At 40.1% G+C, this 27,955-nt stretch overlaps 1 protein-coding gene across 9 annotated transcripts in view; it reads left to right on the forward strand.

Annotated features, from left to right (window-relative positions):
- Window positions 1–1,983: 1,983 nt before the first annotated feature.
- Window positions 1,984–27,955, forward strand: part of nfat5b (nuclear factor of activated T cells 5b) — a 36,334-nt gene continuing 10,362 nt past the window's right edge. For 2 of the 9 annotated variants that reach the window (XM_080884097.1, XM_080884100.1), the window contains exons 1-6: window positions 11,969–12,121; window positions 15,067–15,192; window positions 22,455–23,061; window positions 24,077–24,263; window positions 25,363–25,553; window positions 25,685–25,857. In XM_080884097.1, the coding sequence (XP_080740223.1) occupies window positions 15,135–15,192; window positions 22,455–23,061; window positions 24,077–24,263; window positions 25,363–25,553; window positions 25,685–25,857 (1,216 nt within the window). In that variant the 5' untranslated portion in view covers window positions 11,969–12,121; window positions 15,067–15,134. Of the gene's footprint in view, window positions 2,069–5,981; window positions 6,037–11,968; window positions 12,122–15,066; window positions 15,193–20,896; window positions 23,062–24,076; window positions 24,264–25,362; window positions 25,554–25,684; window positions 25,858–27,955 lie in introns of those variants that run through there. The other 7 variants (XM_080884099.1, XM_080884098.1, XM_080884102.1 and 4 more) reach the window with 7 other exon arrangements.

The raw sequence follows: 27,955 nt of genomic DNA on the forward strand, positions 1-27,955 counted from the left end.
TTGCGCGCACCTTTATAGATTTTACGACGTGTAATGAAGTTGCCGAAATCACGGAACTTATAAAGTATTATACGCGTCTTTTAAAGTTTTTCCGTTCTGCCAGAAACTGGCCTTTAATAAGTAATCAAGTAAAGATTCTTTGTCTCCTTGGCCTATTTTAGGTGAGCAGGTTAATTGTGTTCATGAATTGTTGCTCTCAGCAAGGAGATTATCTGCCAGACAGGTGTTGCTGTGCAGCAGGATAGCTCTGAGAAAAAAATACAGTAGTGGGTTACGAAGCGGAGCATTGCATTGTATTTGCCCCACTTAATTTTGTGTCCGTTACCATGTTTCAAAGAGTCCTGTCCACAGTACTGTCTGGTTTACCGCAGTTCAGGATTTCCAATGCAAAATAACAGGAATAGGACTCGAGCATAGCGCCTGAACGCTTCTGCTTGCACAGATCTTGGAGAATATTTCTCAACACTATTCTGTGAAAAGCCCAAAGCACCTGTGACATCTTACAGCCTGCCCTTGCGTTTCTGGCCCAAGGAAGATGATTCTGAACTAAGACATTAAATATTGAGTGCGGTGAATCTTGGCTTGCCGCACTGTTTCCATTGGCAGGTGACATGCGGCAGTTTAAGGTGTCAGAAACTCATAACTAGGCTGTAAGCGCAGTGTGTGTTATATTCTGGTTCAAAGTAAGAGGCTGTTAAATTGAATTCACACATTTATTCATTTATTTTTCTTTCTTTCCTGTTATTTCTAAATAAAAGCAAATGTACATGCAAGTTCCTATCAAGCCAGTCTGTGTTTGTGTATAAATACATAGTGGTCAGTTTACAATAATTAACAAATAATAAAATGATAAGACTTTATTGTCTAATTGTTAGACAAATAGCAACCCAAAACGTGTTTACTTTAGAGTATGGTGTTTTAAATGTATGCTGAAATCAGAAACCCGAACACGTACTTTGGGTAATCTGATATACTAACCTTACAACAAACCCCTTCTCCGTGGAGCTTATCATATTCCGTTTTTATTGAGACAGTGCCAGAGAGCTGTGGATTGAAATGGTCTTTAAGGATCGCTCTCCAAAGTGGTTTGATTGTCCTGCAGCAGTCGTCTTGCTGCGTTGTTGTTCTGACCACTGTTACTGCACCATGTTGGTTAAGTGAATGATGCTTTTATTAGTTAGCTGTATTTAGCATATATCATTCCATCAGTTTTCATCTAATGCAATACCAGTTGGCAGTGAGACATTAAACGTAGTGCTATTGAAACATGATAACATGCACAAAGGACCTGTTGACTAACTTCATGTATGTGTTCACACATGGTTGCTGGCACGTATATTTAGGGTTGGGCTTTTTCTTTCAGGCAGTTTCACACAGTACATAGTAGTATCTTGTGTTGTTCTAAGCCCCTATGGATTTCTACATTTTAACCAAAGCTGCATAAATACATCAAATTGAAATTGCCACCTTCCCCCCCCCCCTTTTGTCCTTCATGCTGTTTGGGCTTGATTGAGACTGCACATGTGGCTCTCTTTTGAGACTTTGAACTGCATCCATGGTTTTATTTTCCTGCAGATCCAGAGCCAGAGCTAAGGCAATTTTCCTTCAGTGCTGAGTCAGTTTAATCACATCTGTAGCCGTTTGTTAATATCCTGGCACAAAATGAAATGAAAGGTGAATCTGAGGCTGTGTTAAGGTCTGCAAGCCAGTTCAAGTAGAAGAAACGTTACTTGGTTATGAACATATGATATATTCTCTTAGCTTTTTATAGCTTTTTTTCTTTCTTTTTTCCCCCTCCCCGGCAGGTACAGAATAGCTGCTGTCATCTAGCTTCAAAATCCTGTTGTAGGTTTGTTAAGCCTGTAAGGGATTTTTTTTCTCCCTCTTACGTTTGACACATTTTGTCACAGATCTGAGTTTCCTCACACAAAAAGGTATTTCATAACATTCAGTAATGACGAATTCTTTGTCACAAAGTGCTCAAGTGATCCACCTCGCAAGCCAGCAGTTGTGGTATGCCAGTATCCTGAGTATCCTGAGTCATCTGGCTTCCCCAGCAGACCGGCAGGTAATTTGTGCTGGAATGAACTGCAGCATTGATGTCCTCCTGTATCCTGTCATTGATTGTATCCTTGCTTGTTCTTGTTGTTGTGCACTCTCACTTGGCCCACATTCAGTCCAGCGAAGCCAAGAATATACCTTTTACGCCACACAGATGCATGCGCAGGGTTTAAAGTAGCGTCTGCACAAACACAACAAGTTGGAGTGCATGCAAACATCTGCACGGAGACTCGTCTTCACCCTCTGATAACACTGTTTGCATTAGACAAGAACCCTGACCAAAAGTATCAGCTTTTCCCCCCCTTCTCCTGCCTGGCAACCACCAGTTGTGAACGCCTGCTGTGAAATCAATTGCTATAGTCCCAGTCTCGCAGGCCTAAAGACCACAAGGGAAAAATCTGTCTTTGGTTTGGTCACACTTTTTCAAGTTTCACTACCACTTAGTGGTTAGTTAGCAAGTGTTTGCTGTAGTGCATTGACTTTGTCTGCAATGTGCTGTCAATCAAAGCAATCAGAAGGAGGTTTTTGATGTAGCAACCTCTTTGTCGTTTGTTGCTAGGTGAAACTGTTACCAGTCTTCAGGAAACCCTTGCTTACTGGTTGGGGCATACACATTTTTCCCTAGACACTGATGGGTCTCCAGACCTGTGTGACCTTACCAAACAGTTTTTCCTTTTGTACTCTGACATTGAAAACATTTTTTAAACTTTGGCATTATTTTTATTTTGTCTGGTTTACCGCAGCAATTTTGCCCTCAGCTTTAAACCCCACATTGTTCCACAAAATTCAAAGAGTTAAAGATGTGCTTTACCTTTTATTGAGTTTTTTTAAACTAAATCTGATTATAAAAGTATAATGATGGTATTGTATAGACGTTGCCTGATGCAAAATAAACCTGTACTTAGGTTGGATAATCATTAATCGTGTCAGTTTTTTATGATAAAATCAAATCTTAAATATCTAGAGCGTGACATCTGGTCACAAGGCTGCTAACTGCATTTTTTTTCAAAACATTCGGTAGCTATTTAAGTCACTGCTTATCTGCTTGATTGCATTATGGTCTTTTTAACCTTGAGGTGCCCTGCCATAGTTTCTTGTTAAATCAAAGGTCAGGTTCATTTATTAGTTTGGCACAGTTTTTTTGTTTTGTTTTGTTTCTTTGTTTTTTGATGAGTCAAATACCAGTTCATTAGAAGAAAAAAACTGTTCATTTCTCACCATATCAACAAGCCACAGCTTGCTTGAACAATGAGCAACAGAAATATGAGTCTGCATCTTTTTTCTCCTCTTCAGTGAGTGAAGGTGCAGACTTAAGTGTGCAGTCTGACGTAAACCTGTTTGAGCACGTGGGGCAGAGTAGTAAGCATGCTATTTGGGAGGAATTTTTGCCTTAGGTGTCAACAGAAATTACATAAAGAGGGCTTCTAGATCAAAAGCTGTTGTTGGGTGCCAATCTTTGCATGTCCAGGCAACTAGACTAACATGCAGACTTCAAATTTCAACACAAGTTCCAATATTCCAATATCACCCCTTGTTTTTGTTTTTCAGTTAGTGGCCTAAACCCTGCCAGAGCAAACTGCATTTTGCGATAGAGGAGTTTGATTAGTCTTTGCCATTCTGTTGTGACTTTTGCCTGACAACTCATTCTCAATCCTTATTCGGAAGTAAATCTTCCTATATAAGTGGTAAAGTTATAGGCTTAGTCTACAGGCTGTCTCACAACAGTTTGTCAATAGAAATCTTGAAAATATTACAAAGAAGTAAAATCTACAACACAAGGATAAGAATTCAAAGCAGTTATTGTTCTGAAAAACATTGGTATTAGGAGCTAGTCCTACATTCTGGACTTTTTCAGTGTAGATTTAGTGCACCTCAAGACCTTCCCAGTGAACTTTAAATGTTGTCTCAGTGCCAGATTTTTTTTTTTTAAATGTTTATTTCCCCCTTCTTATCATTAGAGTCAACAGCTTTCATCAGAAATCAGCCCACAGAGTTTCCAAAACTAGACCTTTGTGATACTACAAGCTATTTTTGCGTAATGTTATATACTGACGTGCAGTGGCTAATGGAGATTTATTCGCATCTTTGAATCATTATCTCCATCATTTGCTCACAGATGCTGATTTTATGATGTGCATACATACTTTATATTAATTATGAAATGAGTTGTTGCATTAAAAAGTCTCAGGGTAGTCCAGGATAGTATTATATTAAAAAGACTCGGAAGGTCTTGCTGATAGTGACTGTTCCAGTCTAAGAAGCTAGGGTGCTGTCCCCCCCCCCTTTTTTTTAAACACCCTTGTAGGGCTGTTCGATATAACGATTTATATCGGATGACGATATAAAAACGTCTATTGTTTCATTTTACGCTAACGTTTGTTTCGTGGTGTCGCAAAATAAACTGTTTACGGTAATATTTTTTCATCGTTTTGATGGTCACTGTATTAATTTCTTAAAGTTCTCTCTTTCTCTTACATTTAATATAACCACACTACAGATGGACAAGTGCCTGTTTTTATGCGTTGTCGTTAGCAACAACGACGGTAAAACCATCGCGTGTCCGCTTGTTTATTTTCCAAATAAACCTTTCACAACAAAGCTCAAGATCCTGTTGAGACTTTTCAAAATAAACTGAATCGCGTGAAAGAGCAGATTATTTACGGATGAGAAGCAAAAAAGAGCCGTCAGGTGCTAAAAAATAAACCTTAGACTAAAGCGTTAGAACAGGCTTTTCCCCGCAGCACGCCGTGTAATAAATATTTCCAAAGAAAACGGCGGGCCTTACAACTTATGTCTAAAAATGTATAGTTTCATACATCGTCAGAAATCCCTGTTTTACCACATCGTGTGTGTGTGTGTGTGTGTGTGTGTGTGTGTGTGTGTGTCTTCTGATTCACTGGAAATGGGGACTTGGAAAACTTCTCATCAGCAGTTAGACATGAATTCGCTGGAAATTTTATGGTTTGATCTTTTTTTTTTCTTCTTTTTTTTAAAGTAATTATTTTCTGCGACATTGCAGATAAAACACGTTTTTCTTTTTTTTTCTTTTTTTTTTTTGAAGGGTGAAAAAAAAGAGGTTGATATACAGACATGCAGTTTCTACAGGAGTATATACCATCACTCTCTGATAAGTTTACTTCGTATGTTACAGCCGGCTCATAAAGAATATGAATAAAATTTCATTTCCAGCATTTTCTCGGCTAGTGTTTGCACTTTTAGTATTTTAATTCAGGTGATGGCACATGGGCCACACACTTAGGTTGCAAAGGGGTGCATATGTGATATGTAAAATCGAGTACTCAGCAATGTAATCTGCCTTTGTAAACTTTTATGAGCGAATGGGCTGTTCTAAAGAGCACACTGAATTTGAGCATGGTACTGAAATAGGATGCCACCACTGAAATAAGTCAGTTTGTGAAATCTATTCCCTCGTAGGTAGTCCACGATGAACCACAATGTAAGTGATTGCAAACCATGGCAACTCGGCCACCAAGTGGTAAACCACTAAAGTTAAGAGTGAGGTCTCCTGGTCGTAAGGCCCATGGTGCATAAAAACCACCAGCGTTCGGCTCACTTAATAACTGCAGAGCTCCAAACCTCCTCTGACATTAACACAAACAGAAAGGTATTCTGTTGATGTAATCTGCATGTGGTACCCTGATTTTGTCCATATAATGTAAATTCTACATGCCGTCAGTAAGAAAAGATTCTGGACTGCTTTGTCAGTTGAAAACATTTACTTATTTATTTGGAAACGCAGGACAATCAAAACGTGTGCATGTATTAGTAGATGTAAATATACACGTTTTATGTGTAAAATTGCCACAGTGTGTCTGTTTGGCTCTCAAGTGGCGCCATCATGATGATGCACTGGTATTGAAGATTAATCTTTTTAAGAGTCTTTTTGTTTTCCTTCAATAGATAACGCTCCAAGTTTTTCAGAAAATTTAAACATCCTCGATGACCACCACATACGTGAGTAAAATGTGAATTTCACTCATTTAGTGGTTGCTGGAGGTCGCAAGGATTGTGCGTTGCCATGAGGTTGTTGACCGGTCTCTAGGCCAGTGTAACAGGCCTTTCAGCAAAGTCATGGTGTCTTTGAGTCTGCCGACCAATCACAGGCTGTGCAGGCTGGTCTCAGTGACACTGCACAAAGTAATGGTTAATATTTGCACATTTGGTTAGAATTGAAATTCACCCACACTGTCCCAACTGTGAGGCATCTACACAGACATAGATATGTTGTGTCGGTTGTCCCTGATCATGTAAATATTTATAGATTCATATGACATTACTGCAACCAAGGTTGCAAGGTTATCAGAATCCCTAATCTCACATTCTATAATTGACTTGTTTAAAAACAAGGTGTGACAAGGTTTAGGTTAAATGTGGCAAACACAATGGTAAGAATCTTATATTGTGACAGCCTTGCTTTCAAAGCTGACCATGCTGTATTTGCCAGCCTTTGTGTAAGCCGTCCACTGCAAATAGTTTGAATTCCACTGCTTTTTGAAGTCAAGCTTTCAGGTTAAGTTGAATGACCATTTTGTCTTTTGGGGCCACTGGTAAGCACAGAGCTAAAGGTAGATGGGTTTAAGAGCATTAAATTCAGTCAGATTGTCACTATTTTCTTTTCCAGTAGTATCTGCTGACAGTAAAACAGACTCCATTGTGGTACTGTTTAGATAATAAATATGATAATTGACCTACCTTGCTTTCAAAGATGACTTGTGGATGTGTGGTTTGGCCCTCATAGAGTCTCAGCGGGCATTTTTTTTTTTGATGACGCATGGAAGTTGTTCCTGGTTGCTTCAGGATTAGCTGGGATAAAAGGGCTACATGCCACAAATGCTGAACCTGGTGTGACACAAATAACTTGACCCGCTCCAAGGCTTCACTGACTTTTACGTTGTTAGATCGCTGTGTGGAAAGAACAGTCTGTAAGATTTTTTTTTTTCTTTTCAAAAACGTGACAAGGACGAGGTGATGGTCAAAATAGAAAATGTTGACATAACTCAAGTGAATACATTGTTTATTTCAGATGCATCTAATTAAAAACACACATTCTAAATTTGTACTCGGATTGTTTTTCCTTTTTAGGCCAACTTTTCCAATATACCCTGAAACAAAAGTTGGGGAATTTACATTTCTATTGAGAGGAAAGATGAAACTTTGTCTTTTTAAGTATTTGGGTAAAAACAGTGTTTTTTAAGAGTTAGATGGGCACAAAATAGTTACCGTTAAAGTGAGAAAAGTTGGTTTATGTTCCATGTATTCTCATGCAAACTCAGGTAAGTGTGAAAGCGTTTTTACATATGTCACTGTACACTTCGCACTTTACACGTATTATGCAGCTTTGTGAAAAACTTAGTGCACCTTGTGATTCCGTAGCTTTAAGATCCACCTTTAGCAACAATAACATAAAGCAATCATTTTCTGGAAGATTGCCAGTCTTTCATGTCACTATGTCTGAATTTTGGCGCACTTATTTTTGCAACTTAAATTCGTTGAGGTTTGTTTACTTTCGTTTTCCCCGGTCCTTGTCAGGTCCTGGCACAGTATTTTGTTGTGGTTCAGGTCTGGACTTTGGATGGACCACATTGATTATTTCCATTTTCTGTCATTCTGTTGCAGATTTGCTGCTGTGCATGGGATCATTGTCCTGTTGCATAACCCGTTTTCTGCCTCACATTTAACTCTAGAATACTTTAGTATACAGAAGAGTTTGTGGTTGACTGCAAGTTCTGCCAAGCCCAAATCATCAGCCTCCACCACCGTGCTTGACAGTTGGTATGAGGTGTTTGTTCTGATATATTGTTTGTTTTTCACCAAACATGGAGCTGTGCATTATGGCCAAAAAGCTCCTCTTCAGTTTCATGTGTTCAAAGAATGTTTTCCACTTGTGGTCAACTTGGAGAAAAATGGCCTAAATTATTTGGAAACCTCCCTTCCCAGATTTAACGGCAGTAACAATTGCTTCTCTAAGATCATTGCTAACATCCTTTCTTGTCCCCCCCCCCCCCCCCCCCCCCCCCAATTTCGTTAACACACATCTGAATGCTCCAGACCTAAAACCTGCTACAACTTGTGCTTTAAAAAAGGTGCTCACAGTTTCTGATGATCAGTTAACCAAGTGCATTTGATTGTCAGCACCTGGCTACTACTTAGCATCTAAATTCCTATGGAAGCAGTGAGGGTGTATTTGGTTTTTCACAGGACTGTAGCTTAGTATTACTCCATAAAACACACATGAAACAACTGTGGTTTCACAAATAGTTTCTTCTTGTGCTTTGGTAAGTCTTCTGAGTTTCTTCATCAGGTAAACTGCCAAACACAATGATGATGGTGTTGTGTTTTTTTTTTTCTTTTCCCAAATGCAATATGTGGTTAATACCAATACAATATAATACCAACACTGCCTGCTATTGTGCAGTAGGTTGAAAATCAATCACAGTAAGCTTTGTTTCAACAGTTTTGTAGTCATCATGTGTGATGCAATTATTTAAGAAATAAGTGACAGTGTGTTGTCAGAATGAAAGTTATTTTGTTTGATAATAACTTAATAATGTTATAGAAGACTCTGTTTTTACTACTTAAATTTAGACTTTTTTCCCCCATCTGAACTTGTTATCTACATCTTTGTTCCCTCCAGATTATGTGTTTTAAATATGTATCATTACTCTTTATTAGTAGGATATTTGATTTCATATTCTGGAAAAAATTAAATAAATTAGAAAATATGCATTTTTTTTTCCACTAGTGATGTAATTAATAAAACAGTATGTCCTACTATTCGTGGGAAAGTGGTTTAATACTGGGTGGGTGGTTGTCATATTCGGGATTACTCAATTAGCCAAGTACTACCTTCACTGTATTTTTTATTTTTTATTTTTAAATACGTGGCAGTAACCAAGAGTTCTGAGAAGTTTATGGACAAATACATTGTAGCATTGAAGAGTATGAACACATTGGCTTATGCTCTACACAAGTAAGTGGTGGTGGCAGCCTGTCAAAATGCATTGTCCGGACATGCCTTCACAGCATCAGGATCATGACAGGAGAAAAATGGTGGGCTTGTCAGAGAGGTTAATGAAAACAGGGCAGAAGCGATTGTAACACAACATTCCTTTCTATGGGCCACAACCATTAAAATAAAAAAAGGCAAAAAAAATTTATTTAACGACTTAATTTGTTTTTTTTGTTTTTTTTTAATTCATATTTTTATTAAGGTTTCAAAAGCAGGCATTCACAGTATGTACATCATGTAAGCATTCTTCATACTTAGGTTATCTGCCTTAAATACTGAAATAGTATTTTAATTTACATCCAAGTCATAAGGGAAGAATACTTACAGCGATAGAAGTAATTGAAACCATCACATAATCCGAAAATCAAAAAACAAAAAACAAAACTAACAAACCTAAGAAAAGAGAAAAAACAAAAAAAACAAAACAAAACAAAAAAAAGAAACAAAAAACAAAAAAACAAAAAACAAAAACAAAAAAAACCCAAAAAAAAACACGGATGTGTTGGTATGGGGTGATCCTATAAATATATATACATACATCATAATTATTGGTTTGTAATAGTAAAATCTGGCCTATGAGGCGTGATATATTTAACCCAGTTTTCCCAATATGATGTAAATTTCTCCAGCTTGTGGTTAACAGAAGCTGTTATCTTTTCCATGTTATAAATTTCCATTGTGATTTCCATCCATGTACTTATGTTTGGGCTCTCTGGGGATAACCATTTTCTGGTGATATTCTTTTTACAGGCCACCAATAAAATATTTATTAAATGTTTATCATATTTAGGCCATTCCTGAGGTATATATCCAAAGAACATAGTCTTACTCTCGAGAGGTATTTCACGTTTAAAGATATCCTGTAAGGCATTATGTATTTCTCTCCAATAATCCCTCAAGATTGAGCAGTCCCAGAAAATATGGTAATGATTTGCACTTTGATTTCCACAGTTCCTCCAACAAGCAGGGGGGTTATCATCATAATGAGACTTCTGAGAAGGTGTTATAAAGTATCTAATTAGGCACTTCCAGCCAAATTCCCTCCACTTTTGTGAGCTGGTACACATCCACTGATATCTCCATATTGCCGTCCATTCTTCCTCTAATATTTTTATCCCTCCTTCCTTCTCCCATTTTGTTCTAATATATGAAGTCGAATGTGGTTTCAAATCCATTAGACCCTTATAGAGACATGATACAATTCTATCAATAGTTTCTGAGTTATAGCTTTTTATAAACAGTTCCATCAAGCGTGTGTTTATCATTGTTACGTTTCTCATCTTCGTGTCGGCATAGTGCCTTAACTGCAGATATCGATAGAAGTCTTCTTTTTCTAATGAAAATGTTTTTCTAAGCATGTCAAAGCTGAACAATTTTCCATCCTTCATTATACTGCACAGGGCTGTTATGCCCTTACCTGTCCAGTCCTTGAATCTAGAATCCAGTTCATTAGGTTTGAACTCTGAGTCGTAAGCACACCATTTAAGAACTGTAATATTGGTCTCGAGTTTATAACGACTTAATTTGTTATGCCAATGTAAATGTAGCTAGGTGCAGCAGAATTTGTTTAAATTACAACTTTGATTTTTGGGTTATGTAATACCAGTCACCTGTATGCAGTGTGACAGATGCACTGCGTATATGGTCATGTATACGTAGTGCATCTGGTTTTGCATCTGGCTCATACGTATGTGCTGTATCTTGTTGGTGGTGGTATTTTGGGCTCATGTGACTTTTCCCATGTAATTACTGCAGAAGGAAACCGTGCAAAATCATTTCACTTATGCGCGTGCACTTGTCTACTCGTGCATCATTCCTGCATACATATGCCGACATGCTACATTCATATTGTGCACAGGTTTGTGACAAGTTTTGTTCAACTTGCCAAGAGGCTTTTGGGGTCAAGTCTTTGGTATTTGCCTTTTGATCCTGTGCTTTGTGTTGCTGTTAAACTGAGTCCCCCCCCCCTAATCTTAGCCTTCAATGATAACATAAATATAAAAACATAATTCTCAGTTTTGAAATATGAGCCAATGTGTGATAACATGTTGAAGATTACTAGTGCTGGTTTGAAGAAAAAGTCACCACGAGGTACAAATAATTACCTTTTGTAAAGGATTTGTGGTACACCAAGGTTTGCCTGACATATTTTTTTATTTTTTTCAAATAAAAACAAATGCAGCAGATCACAAAATATGCAAGTTACTACTAACTTGCATATAGTCTGTTCTGTGTAACTGCTTTGATTCTTTCACTGTTCATACCGAGACTGCTGACTTTGACTGGCTCTAAGCTCTGGGTAGCTTTAGCGTTAACCATGTTGCCTATTTTAGCTTCTTTAAAATGTCCAGTGTAAGTATAAAACTAGGTCATTGCTGTTAGCTGTTAGTAGGGGGTGGTAAAAATAACATGGAGTGAGATTTTAGTACGATGTTATAAACTGAAGCCACATACCGATTTTTATTTATATATGTTCGAACTTCATTGCTCAGGTATAAACCTGTATTCATTTATGCCTTAATAATACTGCTTATTTTCTAATTTCTCCATGTTGGCTCAGAAGCGAGACAAACACTCAAAAGAGTTGTCTCTCGATCTCTGTTGCTATGGAGTCCCTGGTAGCCTACATGTAGGTCGGTTGTAAACATTTCAGGGTTGCTGTAGATGGTTTGCTGCAGTTGCCCGTCGATTAAGCTTGTGCTCCTCATTGCATTTTGTGAAATCCCACAAAGTCTTTGCAGCCTGAAATTTTTCAGCAAGTAGGTTGCACTACTGCTCGGTTTCTGCATGACAGGATTCCACATGACAATACCACTAACCTGTTGAGCAGGATGCACTGCAGCAAAGGGTCTGGAGCACAGTAAACAAGACGGGGAGAGTGTAGGTGGAGTGGAGGAGGGGGACAGAAGTGAGTTAAATCAGTCACTCGGCTAAAAAACCAGTGCCACGCCCAAGGTGCCAGGGCTAGTAAGAGCAAGCAGGAGGAATGTGAGGGAAATGAATGGGATTGTAAGTCCTACCATTCACATGGTGAGTTCTTTCTTCTTCTTTTTTTCATCTTAAGTCTGCACTACTTGCCACATAAACATATCACAAGACATGATGAGCATGATCTGTGCAGAATTCCTGATGTGAAACTCAGATTGTGAGTGTGTGTGTGGTTTGTTAGTTTAGCTGTGAGTCAGTTCAGTTTTTATACACACATATTTCAGTGCATTGTTAGCATGAGTGCTACTGATCAAAACTAACCACATGTGTCAGTGTGAATTATTCTGGTTGTTATGATTGTCACAGAAAATGAGAGGTTTTGCTCTGTGGTCAGCGGACTGCACAACATCGCTGTAGTCTTAAGGTGAAATCAAAACATCACGTGGTGTGTGTGAGTCCGTACAGTTTATTGCCCAGTTAGCAAGGCTTTATTATTTTTTTTAAATCTTCAGAGTGAAAGGGACAGTGTTTTGTCACGTGTAAATAAAGAACTGCACTCTGTCTGTGCGTCAGGAAACAAACATGCAGCAAAATAAGAATTTTCATTCAGCCCTCTAAAAAAGTCCAAGGGACTGTGGAAACACTTTGAACAGGGCAGCCAGTGATTCGACACTACTGCTGTGAGAGAAGAGTACATATTTTCTGTCTGTGTGGTTGGCAATCTGTTTACTGGAAGGGCTGCTCACTGAGAGCACATGTTGCTGCATGTGCAGTCAGTGAGGCCCAAGAAGTTAAAAGTGTAAATGCACGGGCAGGGAAAGTGTTTTTGTGGCAGCGGTGGGATATGTTTGTGTGCATGCATGTGTGTCTCTGATTTTGTTTGGAGAACGGAGCCAAAAAAAATAATAATTTTTTTTTAACCCCAGGAAAACCACACTAGAATCCTCTGTGTATGTGTGGTTCACTGGGAGTTAGGAGTTTGTTGGCTCCACTTTTAAGCCTCTTTCTGGGAACCAGCATTCCCTGCTCTTCTAAACCGAGCTGTAAGAGGCTGGAGGGCTTTGGGAATGAAGAGGCATGGGCTGGTTTCAGTATGTCCCAGGTTTGTCTTTTGTACACAGCGAGTGGTAACAATGGGAGGGTTACGTATCTGATATACACACCAAACCCTGGGACTCAGCTGCAAGTAATTAAAGCTGGCAGTTGGCAGAGAAGAGAGTCAGGCGACTGTAATGGCCGCTCTAAGTTCATACCATAATATTTGGATGATGAATCAGGCTGCTAGTAAGTGTTGTCATGCTGTTGACCCAAGGCTTTCTCCCTTCTCCATGTCCTGTTGCCCCAGAAGGGGGCACAGAGAGGAGAGAAAAGGCTTTGTATGACCCTGTTTTTGGTCTGTAATGAGATCTGCTATTTATTTTGCATGCTACAGCATTTGATATGTCTTAAGTTGCTGGCTTTTCCCAAAAGTGTACTCCGAGTCTTGACTAACTAGTTCAGATATATGATTCTACCGACCGTCCTCTGAGAAAAAATATGCAGCTTTCAGTTTTGGATGCTGTATAGTAGGGGGCAATGGGTGTATGCATAAAGTGCATACAAACAAATCTGTGCTTAAACTGTGCGTACAAAAGTTTCACTCACAAATTTTCTGACCTGAATTTGTTTGTGTGCTGCAAACAAATGAACTGCCTCAGACTGTGAGCACAAATAATCAAAGTCCTGCTGTCTCGGAAATATAAACAAATTTATATTGAAAGTAATGATGGCTTAATTTACCTCCCACCTTTATGAAACATACTTATAGAGAAATTTTTAAAAGTTCCAGATATTTCACACATAGTCTTGAGTGAAAATGGGCATCATTTCATCCTCGATGGATGTCATCATCACAAACTAATTTCTTGGTATTTTCTCACTTGTTTTTATTTTTTCTTTTCATCTTTAGTTGACACGTTAGATGTCTTTCCAATTTCTTTTTTATTTTCTTGCCTGTATTGATTTTTATTATTATTCATATTTTGCAGCAACTTTAATGATGAACTTCAACGATGGCATCATTTTTTTCATGTTATAATACAGTGTTGGAGTGCTGTTGCTTATATGTGAAAACATGGTGGATAAAGGCTCCTGTGTCAGTAAGAAATGTGCTAAATTACCTCAAATGAGGTCATTTAAACACTACAAGTTGCTTGTTGAAAAAGGGAGAGGTGTTAAAAGAGAGTGAACTTCCATGACCCCTGTGGCGACCTATCATCTCTGTTTACAGCCATTAGCCCGAGGCAACATTAGTGCCTTCTGTAGTATAACAGAACACACCTGAATCTCTGGCTGGACTGTTAGTAGCATGTTGCATTATAGCTAATGCAGCCGCCAGGCTTTAACAAGCAAGAAGAATGTGGTAAATTAGATAATATCTTTGCATTGGCTGCAGCTATGCTATTTTTATCTGTCTGTTGTGACATCAGTAGTTTTACAGAAGATACGAGATAAATTTGTAAATCTTTTAAAAACCATGATGCTGCTTTTCTGATATGCAAAGATTCTTTACATACATTTCCATCTAATGTCAGTCACATTATATAGCTTTGAATTCCCCTTGAATTTTTAGTCTGTCAGCAAATTGGGTGAAAGGTGTGGCATGACTATTCATACTTGCAGCCTGTGACAGGCTTTGGCTTTAGTGAAAAGGTGAAGACGCGTTTGGCATCAGAACTGATGGTGAAATATGTTCCAGTGCATTGTTCCAATAGCCCTAGCTTTGTATCATGGGTATTTGTGTGTCATTGTGTTGGAGTCATTGCCAAGAAGGTCATGGTGGTTCTTATGACTGTGTAAGAGTGGTGATATGACATTGCTGTGTAATTATATAATTTCAGAAGAACGTATGAGCCAAAACCAAAAAGGTTTAATCACTTTCAGGTTTCCCGTTTACAACTCGGTCATGGAGCTGACACATTTGATGGTGCTCAACAAAAGCTGTTGAGATCCTGTAAATCTGTCACCTTACTGTCGCTTTTATTGGTTCCCCCCTCCTTTCACAACAGAGTCAGTGTATGACCTTCTTCCCAGAGAGCTGCAGTTGCCTTCATCCACTCAGCAAAGCCCAAAAGTCATGAGTCAAAAGAGCGGCGGAGAGGCAGGGCCTCTCCCTTCAGCTTCTCTAGCATCAGGTAGGATCCTGCTTCTCTTATCCTTATTTCTCCTCTGCAAGCAGGACTGATCATGCCCCACCCTGAAAAAAGTACAACTCATGTTATAGTCTGTACCTTCAGGCAAACAAACACCTGCATGTGGCAAGAAAGCCAGTCAGGCAACCATCGTGCTCCTCTGTGATTCTCACGTGAAGGAAAAAAAACAAAACAAACAGTAATAAAAGGCTGGTGAGGGAAGTTAATGGCAGCTGAACATAGCTAGCTGCCTGTATTCACATTGCTATGTACTATATGTTGTGGTCTCTTGTAGCAACAGTTTAGAAATATGGTTTATGCACATGTTTTAAGACAATGATATTAGTGCATAATGGTAATTAAACTGCAAAGTAGAACGATTGTAGACCATAAGAATATGAGGCCCCGGCAAAGGCCTGTTATTCATTACCCCACGGACTAAATCTACTTACCCATTTTTTTTTTTCTTAGCCTTTTTTTCCAGAGAATTAAGAAGCTTTGAATGGCTGTAATCACCTTGTTGACCATTCTGCAGTTCCAAGGTGGAGCTATTATTTACAGAAGAAAATCTTCTTAATAGACCAACACGGAAGTCCAGTATAAATGAACAGCTAATGACTATTTCATACTAGAGCTGGGCGATATAAGATTTTTTCATATCACGATATGTTTTTTTCATTTCAGGCGATAAAGATATCTATCACGATATAAGCCAAATAACTATATTTGTAAGATTTAAATGTGCCGTTACTCACAAGTAAAATGTGAAATAATCAGCAGCTTGTTTTGATTTAAATATTTATTTCCCATAATAAGTTCAACTGGGTAGATGTACGTAAGGAACATGAGACCTTTTCAGATAAATAAAGGCAAATATTGCAAACTACACAAAAGCAGCCGCTAAAGCGTTTAAGTTTCAGAATAGAACAAGCGAAACAGACTACTAAATTGTCAGTTCCACTTACAAACAAAATATTAATTCTAAAAATAAATCTTAGTTTGTTTTACAGAAGAACAAACAAAATTGACTAACTGTCAATATCAAATAAACTGAGAACTAAAAGGAAATTCTCAATCTCTCCTTGTTGTATAGCTTAACTTTTCAAACAGTTTTAACAGTGACTTTAGTCTGACAAAAGCCGAATGACGAATTAGCGCTTCCAGTCAGAGATTGCGCATGCACCGCTTTATTGTATTTCCAGACTTGCTTTCGGCACAATTTACAGTGCGCGCTACTCTGTTTTTTTTTGTCAGACTTGAAATAGCCGAAATACCTTCACACTACGGAACTTCTATGGCTCTTCCGCTCGACAATCTCTCCGGCGTTGGAACCATCATCATTTTTTTTCTTCGGTAACCTTCGGTCACGCTCGGTTGATTTTTCTCTAGTTGGCACACTCATTTCCTCCATTACCGCTGGCTGCTTCCCAAACAAATACACATGTGCGGGTAACAAGTCACGTGACGTGACGCTGCGGCTGTGATTGGTTCGGCTCTGCGCTACTTAATTTGGATTGGCTGATGTTCTTTTTTTTTCTTTTTTTTTTTTAAAGAGGACAAGAGAGATGAGGCCTATCGCAATAGTTTAACTTTTCTATTGAGGAAAAGTTATTTCGCAATACATATCGTTATCGTTCTATCGCCCAGCTCTATTTCCTACACAAGTAAAAGTTGCCCATTTTTTTTGAGGACTGTTAGCTTGTTGAGAGCTCCAGATTTAGATCCGGATTGGAGGGTGAGCCACAGATTGTTGAATGTGTGAAGATAAGCATATCTTTTACCCGCCATTGTTGCAGTTGGGTTTATGGTTTCACGGTGGAAATTAACACATGAGAGTTTTGCAAAGATTCTAGAGATTAATTAAAAATCTCAGCATGTGCTTCTAAAAACAAAGAAACAGCAAAAAGTGCTGTGTCACTGATTTTATTTTATTTTTTCTAATTTATCTTTTGATGTTTTAACTTGGTGTTCTATGTTCACTTGATATTTGAAGTTATTCAAATGTTTCAGCTGACCTGAGACTTTTAAGTGACTGTTTTAGTAGTTATTCGAGGAGAGATGAACACTTAGGGGTAATAATGCAAGCAAGGTGGGCTCAGTCCAGGAGCTCCAGACTCCAAAATCAAGTCAGCCACTTTTGCATGCATGGGACTTTGACAGTACAGACTGCTATGATACAGACTTTATGGTAGGTTCTATTCATTGCCTGACCCAGGCTTTTTACCCCCTTTTTTGGTTTTTATAAATATTTTCCTGTCCTGCCTACTTTTGATTTTTTTTTTTTTAATACCAGTCACAGGTCACTGCTTCCACAAGCAATTCATGTAGAGCAGGGGTGGGCAACTCTGGGCCTCAAGGCCTGGAGTTCCCCACTCCTGGTAGATATTTAGATATCATCCTGAATCCAATGATTGGTTCAGTACCAGAGCTCTGGAGAACTTCAAGCCATTTAACTCAGCTGTGTCGGATCAGGGACACATCTAAAACCTGCATGACACTGGCCCTTGAGGTCTGGAGTTCCCCACCACTGATGTAGACCAAATAATTCATTGATAGATTCGTACCTATTGATGTTTTGCAGTCACATGACTGCTAACCATTTGACATTAAATTGTTTACCATTTTGGACATGTGACAATATTAGGTCAAGTGAATAAGATCCCAGTCACACAGGCCTAGAGACCAGCTAAACATCCCGTGGTCTATTCCCATCACTTGTGAGATTTTGGGGTTCCTTGACTAATTGGCATAAACCACCTTGCAATTGCTTTGGTTGGTGACAGATTGCCATGGTCGCCTAAAGTTTGCATGGAACAGACTAAAAATTTTTCACAGACACTCACTGGCTGTTCTACAAGCGGTAGTGAAACTCTGAAAAGTGCAAAACCAACCAGACATGGAGACCTTTTGCATTCAAAGTAAAACTTGTACCTTTTGAAATGTTTTGGCTCCAGTGCCAGGGTAAAGCTTTTTGCTTAGAAAGAACGTTTTCCATTGTCGTTACACTTTTTCAAGTTTTCCTACAGTTTGTCACTGCAAATGCCTGCCTGTTACATCTGTAGTAGACTTTATTGTGCCAGATAAAAGTAGGAAGACATCTGTGAAGTTTGTTTGTTTGTTTGTTTGTTTTTTAACTTCTGATTATTGCCTTTACATTCCTAGGATCGACTGTACACGTGTCATAAGGTGATATGTTTAAAAGTTTTAAATGTCCCTCTGTAAAGCATTCTGGTGTCTGAACAGGGCTATGCAAATAAATTTCACTTGAGTAGTTAGCAAGCATCTGAAGACAAGTCGGCATCGTCCATGCAAGCTACAGGCAGCCACTGCTATCTGATAGTGAACAATGCAATCACAAAGAGGTTTTTGGTGAAGCAGCCTCTTTCTGACTGATTTCACCTCACCAGCCAGTCAAAGAATGCAACCCCGACCCCCAGCGCGACATGTAGTTGTCTCACGTCCAATATGGGGGACTACTATCAAGCAATTTGTGCATGATGTCCTGCGAGAAACAGCCATAGTTTTGATGTTTTCCTGGTTGTTTGGAGAAAAAATTTGTTGTTTGAAGTATTAATCATTTGCTCTCATTTGTTTGTTGGCAATTCTGTATTGTGGTTTCTGATCATATGTGTTTTTGTCTCATGATACTTGCTCAAAATGACACTATCTTCATGCGTTTTATGCGCTCTTTTTTTCTTCCAACCGTTTTTTTTCTTGTAAACCAATGATTCATCCAAACGTCAACAATGTCAAGACCAGTGTAACTGTTTGTTTATAATCTGCCATTTTATGGCATTATTTTTGTGCCACTATTCTGAGCGCATGTAAAAAAAAAAAACTGAGCGCATGTAAAAAAAAGTTTGCAGGTGCAAGTGTTGTATTTTGAGGAGAAATTTATTTTGAGCGAAGAAAAGCTGAATTTGAGTGAACAAAATTCATTGCTGCGTGCAAAAAATGTATTTCAGTGTTTGCTATTATCCACACACACACACACAATAGCAGCCCCTCTCTCTCAGTTTTTGCATTTGCGCTCGCTCACAACGTATTGCTCACACTCTCAACATTTCTGCCCGTGCGCGCTCAACTCTTTCTCTACACAGTTATATTTGTGACACAAAACCAGCCAATCACAGACTTGGATGCAAAAAAATCTGATTGGCTGTTCTGGTCTCCAATCAGCTCGAAATGACAAAATGCAATATCCCAGAATCCATTTCGTCCAAAACTCAAACGAGGCAGTGGCGGAGGAACACAGAGTGGCGGATTTTGAAATATTACTCTTTCTGGGTCACAAAATAAACTTTTACGATATTTTCATGCGAGAATGTTGCTGTGTAAACTTCAAATACCTGCTCGATTCATCAAGACATCACATATTTGCATAACTGCTCTAACGTTTTCGGAGATGCCTGTTACCCACCAGCTGACCGGGTGGTCACTCGGGTTAAACGTAATATATAAGGCTGAACTGACAAAAAAATCACCAACTACACCACCAGGTATTATAGGAAAAACCATAAAGCCTTTGAACTAAAACAAACGCTGTTGTGACAGTGACATACACTGTCTTGTTGGTATATATGTATGATTTGTATCACCTTCATGTTTCCAAACCGATATCATGAGCAGCAGCTTATACAGCTGTGGCTCCAGCAAACATCAGCTGATACTAGAAATTAATTTTAAATAAATTCTAACAACAGCTTATCAAGCTTGAACGTGCTGCTGTTGTTGTTTAGCGCAACATCCACTGGTTTCCTGTTTCTGGCGCAAAGTGGGAGATATACAAACAAGAGAGACGATCAGCTGATCATTGATCAGTTTCATGATTGACGTAGCAACAGGAGAGGGAGGGAGAGAGAATGAGGGGAGAAGAGGCAGCTGTGCAACGTAAAGACAGAATAACTCCAGCTTTGTCTTTTTTTTCATTCTTGCTGAAGTCCAGAACAAATCGCGTTCCTTTTCCTCTCCATACGGATGTATTGTAATTGGTCCAGCCCAGAGTTGATCATGACCAATTGGCCAATCCACCACCTTTCATTGTTTATACCGTTACAAAAACAAACAAACATAAAAATGAAAAATCATCATCGGCCCACCGGGCAAATGCCCGGGATGCCCAATGGCCAGTCCAGCTATGCGGTCAGCTGGTGGGTAACAGGCATCTCCGAAAACGTTAGAGCACTTATGCAAATATGTGATGTCTTGATGAATCGAGCAGGTATTTGAAGTTTACACAGCAACATTCACGCATGAAAATATCTTAAAAGTTTATTTTGTGACCCAGAAAGAGTAATATTTCAAACTCCGCCACTCTGTGTTCCTCTGCCACTGCCTCGTTTGAGTTTTGGACGAAATGGATTCTGGGATATTGCATTTTGTCATTTCGAGCTGATTGGAGACCAGAACAGCCAATCAGATTTTTTTGCATCCAAGTCTGTGATTGGCTGGTTTTGTGGCACAAATATAACGGTGTAGAGAAAGAGTTGAGCGCGCACGGGCAGAAATGTTGAGAGCGCGAGGAACACGTTGCGAGCGAGCGCAAATGCAAAAACTGAGGGGCTGCTTTTGTGTGTGTGTGTGTGTGTATGGATAATAGCAAACACTGAAATACATTTTTTGCACGCAGGAATGAATTTTGTTCACTCAAATTCAGCTTTTCTTCGCTCAAAATAAATTTCTCCTCAAAATACAACACTTGCACCTGCAAACTTTTTTTTTTTAGGTGTGCTCAATTTTTTTTTATACGTGCGCTCAGAATAGTGGCACAAAAATAACGCCATACCATTTAACCATCCTTTCCCCACACTCTTTATATAGTTCATTTTAAACTCTTTTGAATATTTTTGAAATAACAGTGTGCACCAACCAGCCAAAACATTAAAACCGCTTGCCAAATACGATAGCTCTGCAAAACCTCTAAAGGTGTCCTCCAGGCACCAAGATGTCAGCAGCAGAGCCTTCGTTGTCGTGATCTGTAGATCACGCTATTTTTTTTCTTTCTTTCATATCCTTCCTCACTGAGATTGCGATGTGGGAAATTTTCAGGCCACACCTTGATCTGTTTATGCTTCTCAAACCATTCCAGAGCACATTTGCAGTGTCAATTCTCCTGGTGGAAGCTGAAATACAGTGAATGCATTTGCATGGTCTGCTGGAGTGTCTCGAAAGGTGACATGCTTCAACGTAACAATACACAAGATTGTTAGGAGCTAATATTCTCTGGAGTGTCACACTGCCTCTGGTGGCTTGCCGTTTTTCCATAGTGCGTCCTGCTGCTACCAGGTGAAAGAGGTGCACGCACCCAACCGTCAACAGGACTCACGATCCTGCTTATGTGCACATTGTACCAGAGACATGGGACAGGATGGCCACTGCATTAAATCACTCAGTTCCTTGTGCTTGCCCATTTCTTTCACTTCTAACACGTCTGCTCCAAGAACTTTCTGCCTAATGTGTCCCACTCCCCTCACATTTACCACTGTATTCCTTGTTATGTTGGTGGTTTCAATGTTATGGCTGATCAGTGTATATAAGCATGTTGAAGCAACATGATTTTTGCCAAACAAATTTCCCTGTTCTATTGATTTCTTTTTTTCTCTTCTTTTTAATAAAATCTGAATACGTTTTTTTTACTGTTCAGCTTTTATTGCTTATTTGCTGTCTCATTTTTATATTCCAGGAAGTTCCCTATGAAGCAGGGAGTGTCTGCATTTTATATGCAGAAAATGGTCTGCAGTTCTCTGCTTCCTAGGTCAGAAGCTTGTTTATTTTGTCTCAGCGGCTACGCTCAGTCCCCAAAATGAACACTGATAGAAAGCAAGATATAAATAAATGAAAAGTTCCCATAATTGGCATGCCTCATATTGTACAATATTATTATTGTCGAGATTTTTATTTGAGCATGCACAAAATGCTAGCAATAATGAATTTCTGTTGTTTTTGAAGTTGATTACAGTACATTGAAATAAAATATAGTGGCCTGCTCAACCTTTGTCTTCGTTTTTAGTCTTCTTGACATAACACCTCCACTGTGCTACAAATACTCCACATTTATAACTTCATCAGAATCAGATGCACATTTATATGTAAGATCTAGTAACAACACAGTTTCTTTTTTGGATGACAACATATAAAAAAAATTTAATAAAATCAGCAACAAAAAAATTGAAACAGAGAAAAAAACTATTTTGCTGTAAAATTGGGACTACTAGCCAACATTAGTTGAGATGCCTGTATTAACTATCTAATTATTTGCACTGTAGATGCCTCTTCTCTGACCATGGAAGGCCCTCGCAGTGCTTTTTCCACCTCTTCCAGCTCCACCATGCATTCCAGTAATCTAACCAATGACCAGAAACCAGTTAAAGACAGTAATGTTGATCCAGACGACACCAGGAGTACCAAAGTGGTACCAGAGGCTGCTGGAGCAGAACGTGGAAATGGTAACGGCAGGGGCAGCGGCGAGCTAGCAGGAGGAAAAGGTGTAACAACCCAGGAAGGCCCACTGCATCACCCACTGACTCCATCAAAGCGTCGCACCGTACTGAACATCTCGCCACCTCCAGAAGATTTGTTTGATGACAGCCAAATGTCCTGCCAAGATGATGGGACCCAGGATACAGAGCAAAGTAACAGCATCTGGATGGATGAATCTCTGTCCAACTTCAGTGTGACGAGCACGCTGTCTTACAATGACAACACAGAGGTGCCACGGAAGTCCCGCAAACGTACCCCCCGTCAAAGGCCTGGCCCTAAGACGGCGCCAGCAGGGGAGGGCAGCATGGATGTGTTTGATGCAGACAGTGCCAAAGGCCCACACTTTGTCCTGTCGCAGCTAGGCCCTGACAGCAAGGGAGGACATAAAGGAAGGTTTGTACTTTTTGTATTATGATCACCAGAAATTTGTCACATGCCTCTCGACATTTCATGGAGTTGTCAAAAATATTTCCAGTGGTTTCTTCCTGATTAAAGGGAGGTTTTCCTTCCCACTGTTGCCAAAGCGATTGCTCATGGGGGTCATATCATTGTTGGGGTTTTCTGTTTTTTCTGTACTATTGTAGCACCTTGAGGCAACTGTTATTGTGATTTGGCACTATATAAATAGAATTGATTTTGAAATAAATGATGTTACATTATCAGTAAGTAAAGAAAACACATTGATTTAGGACATTGTTGACTCACTTGTTAGCTAGCTTTTTGTTCATTTAATAGTTTCCTTTGATAGTTGCACCAGCCCTTTAGTAGTTACTTGGGTACTCAGCCTTTCTCTGACTATAACTTTAAAGACCCGTTTTAATAATTTTGCTCAGCCCTCATCGTTATTGTAGAAGGAGGTAGTATCACGAAATGATACGTTGGCACACACCGACAGATGGAAATCTTTACCAAACTGATCTGGCTCTAAATTTCCCACCACACTTTGACTGAAGGAGAGCGGTTAGATCAGAGGGGAGGGAGGGGCAGGATACTGAAGTACAAACAATGGTCAGCCACAGTGAATCACAGAGCCCTTCTCAAAGACCTAGGATAAGCAGAGCAGATTAAATAAACAGATAAGGCTGAACGTTTTAGGAGCTGGGGATAGAAAATGTTTGGTTGATGGACACCCTCTGAACTCTGCATTGCTTAGAGCGCCATGGCAACTTCAGAGCAGTTTCACTGTTGTGACTGAGAGCTATGTACTGCAGCAAACCCCAGCCAATTGCATACAGATATATAATACTGTTAGGGTTCTTTTTATTTAAACTGGGGTTCTGAACCTAACATTGCTGCAAACACTTGCATGGATTAAGTTGAAGACTTTTTAATCCATCATAGGCTACATGAAAACGTTAGAATTAGAGATCATCTGCTCGTGTCTCTGTCAAATTGGTCTTTGCTGCAGTTCTGATGAACCTCAGACTACTATTCAGAAAGGAGGAACTCTCTCGATGCAGTTCCCACAAAAGAGTGAGGGGAAAGAGTTGAAGATCCTCGTCCAGCCTGAGACCCAACACAGAGCCCGCTATCTGACTGAAGGCAGCAGAGGATCCGTGAAGGACCGCACTCAGCAGGGCTTCCCTACTGTAAAGGTAATTGTAAAACCCCTCTGTAGTTAATGTTGAAATTCTACTGCTTTAGCATCCCTGTGTTTAACGTTAGCATAAGGTGAAAGTAAGTGCTGATATTGAATTTATTACTTGCAACATTTTCCAAAGAAGTTGGGGCACTCCTGGGCTTCCCTACAACTTTTTTTTTTTTTTTTTTTAACAATACTGTATTGAACTGAGAAGACAAGTTGCTGTCATTTTGAAAGCAAAATGGTCCCTCAATTTTCATTTGAGCCTCCTAACAGATAGGCCTCTTGTGTTTTACGTATATCAAATGTTTTCTCCAAGTGATGGGTCTGGACTGTGTTCACTGACAATGATTTTGTGAAGTGTTCCACTTGTGTTCAAGTGGATATCCACGTCCTTGGGAGGATGAAATGAAGTGTCAGAGTCTGTAATATTTCATGAGACTGTTAGTTCTCACTGCTGTTCACAAATGAGGACGTTGGATGAGGAAATCAGCTCCTTCAGACTGTCAGTCACTTATCAGGAATCCAACTTTCACTTGAGTTCATGTGTGAAAACAGGGACCTAAGCTTTAAGGAGCTGTAGCTTGATGAAAAAGGAATTAAATTTTATGTACTCGCTCAGACTAAAGCTGAGCTGTAGTTAACCGACTTCAAAAGCAGACAAAAACCAGACGTTAGTCAGAACAGGCACATTGTCTTGTGTTTGATCATTCATTTGCCCAGGTTCTGCAGATGGTCACAAGGCAGCCAGAGCCCAGAAATGACAGGTGAATCCAAACTGATAAAACAATCACCAAAGCCATAAAGAACTAAAGCTGACCGATTTGCATCTGAAAGCAGAATCCAATAATAAATTAAGCTAACAATGTCCTTGAGCAAGACATTGACACCATCAATGTCAGGGCAGGTAGGTGAAGATGCACAAGTTCAGCTGAATGCACAGAACTGATTGGGCATTATATGATGGAATAGTGTAAACTGGGAGCTCATTATTAGCACAGAAGTTTCAGAAATAAGCAGTTCATAGTCCATAGTTTTGTATGAAAATGTTATGACACAGCAGATCTACAATGAGCTCCGTTTGATTGCTCATCTGTTTTTGCCTTGCACAGTTGGAGGGAGTGAGCGAGCCAGTGGTTTTGCAGGTGTTCGTTGGCACCGATGCCGGCCGCGTGAAGCCTCATGGGTTTTACCAAGCCTGCAGGGTTACTGGTCGCAACACCACAGCCTGCAAGGAGGTTGATATTGAAGGCACAACTGTTATCGAAGTGTCCCTGGATCCAAGCTCCAACATGACCCTAGCGTACGTGCTTTTAAAACTGAAATTGTGTCATTTAAGTGATAGTTGTTAGTCCTACTAAGAACATTTCCTTATAATTGCCAAAATCCTCTTGAGAGCAAGTAAACCCAAGTTAACACTGCCCCTCACTGCAGGGTGGACTGTGTTGGGATCCTGAAGCTCCGCAACGCTGATGTAGAGGCTCGCATTGGGGTGGCCGGATCAAAGAAGAAGAGCACACGTGCTCGGCTCGTGTTTCGGGTCAACATCCCCCGTCCAGATGGTTCAGTGCTTACACTACAGACTCCCTCATCTCCAATCCTGTGTAGTAAGTCATTTTTCTCATACTTTGACTGGAAATACTATGTTGTGAAGTCGGTATATTAGTTAAACCACTTAAAAAAACTTTGTGCAGAAAATTATCCAGCAAGGTTTAATTACAAGGTATTATTTACGATATTCATGTAGTTATGACAGGTTAAGTGTGCGAAAATGGGTAGCTGACCTGTAACATGCCTGTTAATAATGACTATAATAATGTAAACTGAATTTTTTTCAGCTCCTGTTTCTCCATTTTTAGAGTCAGAGATCAGGAGACTATTGTCTTCTGATATCAACATTTGGAGAGGAAGGAGACAAAGATCCCATTAGACTGAGTTGTTTAATAATGCCTACAGAATGCAGAAGTACAAAGGTGTGGTTGTTTTTATAAACAGGAAAGACGCTTAGGGCCATAAAAAAATATCTGTGTCAGTGGATTTGGGAGAATTTGCTCTGAGAGTGGCAGGGGAGAAAGAGAGGGCAAGGACGAAACAATAGGTGTGTGAACTTCTATTGTTTACACGGAGCCAGCATACAACCCAGGGAAATATCTTTCCACGAAACAAGAAAAAACAGTAATCCTGCTTGGCATCTTAGTGTGTGTGCATGTCTGTGCGTGTGTGGGGGCGGATATTACTCATATCATGGGGACTTAAATCTGTTTATACAGTCATATTATGGAGACTGTAACTCGTGACCTGACGAGGTAGTTATAAGATTGGGTTAGATCTGAGAAAGTAATGGTTATGTTTAAGGTTGACATGGTTAATAATATCCTTTGAAGTGTGTGTGTGTGTGTGTGTGTGTGTGTGTGTGTGTGTGTGTGTGTGTGTGTGTGTGTGTGTGTGTGTGTGTGTGTGTGTGTGTGTGTGTAGACAATGCCCCCCAAAATCAGTGTTGAAGGTAAAGGGTATGTTAAGCATTTGCATTTACAGTTTTCTCAATACTTGGTGATCAGTTTTTCATTTTTGATAAAATATCTTTGAAATATTTATATTTACTGAAAGTTTTAATTTGAAAAGGCAAAACAAAGCTGCCAATCTCCTTAGAAATTTTTGTTTTCATATCCATCCATCCATCCATCGTCATCCGCTTTGTCCGGGGTCGGGTCGCGGGGGCAGCAGCCTAAGCAAAGAGGCCCAGACCTCCCTCTCCCCAGCCACCTCCTCCAGCTTGTCCGGGGGAATACCAAGGCGTTCCCAGGCCAGCCGAGAGATATAATCTCTCCAGCGTGTCCTGGGTCTGCCCCGGGGCCTCCTCCCGGTGAGACATGCCTGGAACACCTCACCCAGGAGGCGCCCAGGGGGCATCCTTGTCAGATGCCCGAACCACCTCAGCTGGCTCCTTTCGATGTGGAGCAGCAGCTGCTCTACTCTGAGCCCCTCCCGGATGGCCGAACTTCTCACCCTATCTCTAAGGGAGAGGCCAGCCACCCTTCGGAGGAAGCTCATTTCTGCCGCTTGTATCCGCGATCTCGTTCTTTCGGTCACTACCCACAGCTCGTGGCCATAGGTGAGGGTAGGGACATAGATCGACCGGTAAATTGAGAGCTTCGCTTTTACACTCAGCTCCCTCTTCACCACGACGGACCGGTGCAGCGTCCGCATTACTGCAGCTGCAGCCCCAATCCGTCTGTCGATCTCCGGCTCCCTTCTCCCATCACTCGCGAACAAGACCCCGAGATACTTGAACTCCTCCACTTGGGGCAGGAACTCATCCCCGACCCGGAGTGGGCACTCCACCCTTTTCCGGCTGAGAACCATGGCCTCAGATTTGGAGGTGCTGATCCTCATTCCCGCTGCTTCGCACTCGGCTGCGAACCGTTCCAGTGCGAGCTGGAGGCCTTCACCCGATGAAGCCAACAGAACCACATCATCTGCAAAAATCAGAGATGAGATTCTGAGGCCACCAAAGCGAAAGCCCTCCGCCACTTGGCTGCGCCTAGAAATCCTGTCCATAAAAATTATGAACAGAACCGGAGACAAAGGGCAGCCCTTTGTTTTCATATTAGTTTTTTGAATCACTGCTTCAGTCCTTTCAGCATGAATTTCTTTGCTGTTACTGTTAGATTTCATTTTATTTCTGCCTGGGTTGCACGTATAAAT

The sequence above is a fragment of the Rhamphochromis sp. 'chilingali' genome (assembly GCF_963969265.1).
Source record: "Rhamphochromis sp. 'chilingali' genome assembly, chromosome: 6".
NCBI classification, from domain to species: Eukaryota; Metazoa; Chordata; class Actinopteri; order Cichliformes; family Cichlidae; genus Rhamphochromis; species Rhamphochromis sp. 'chilingali'.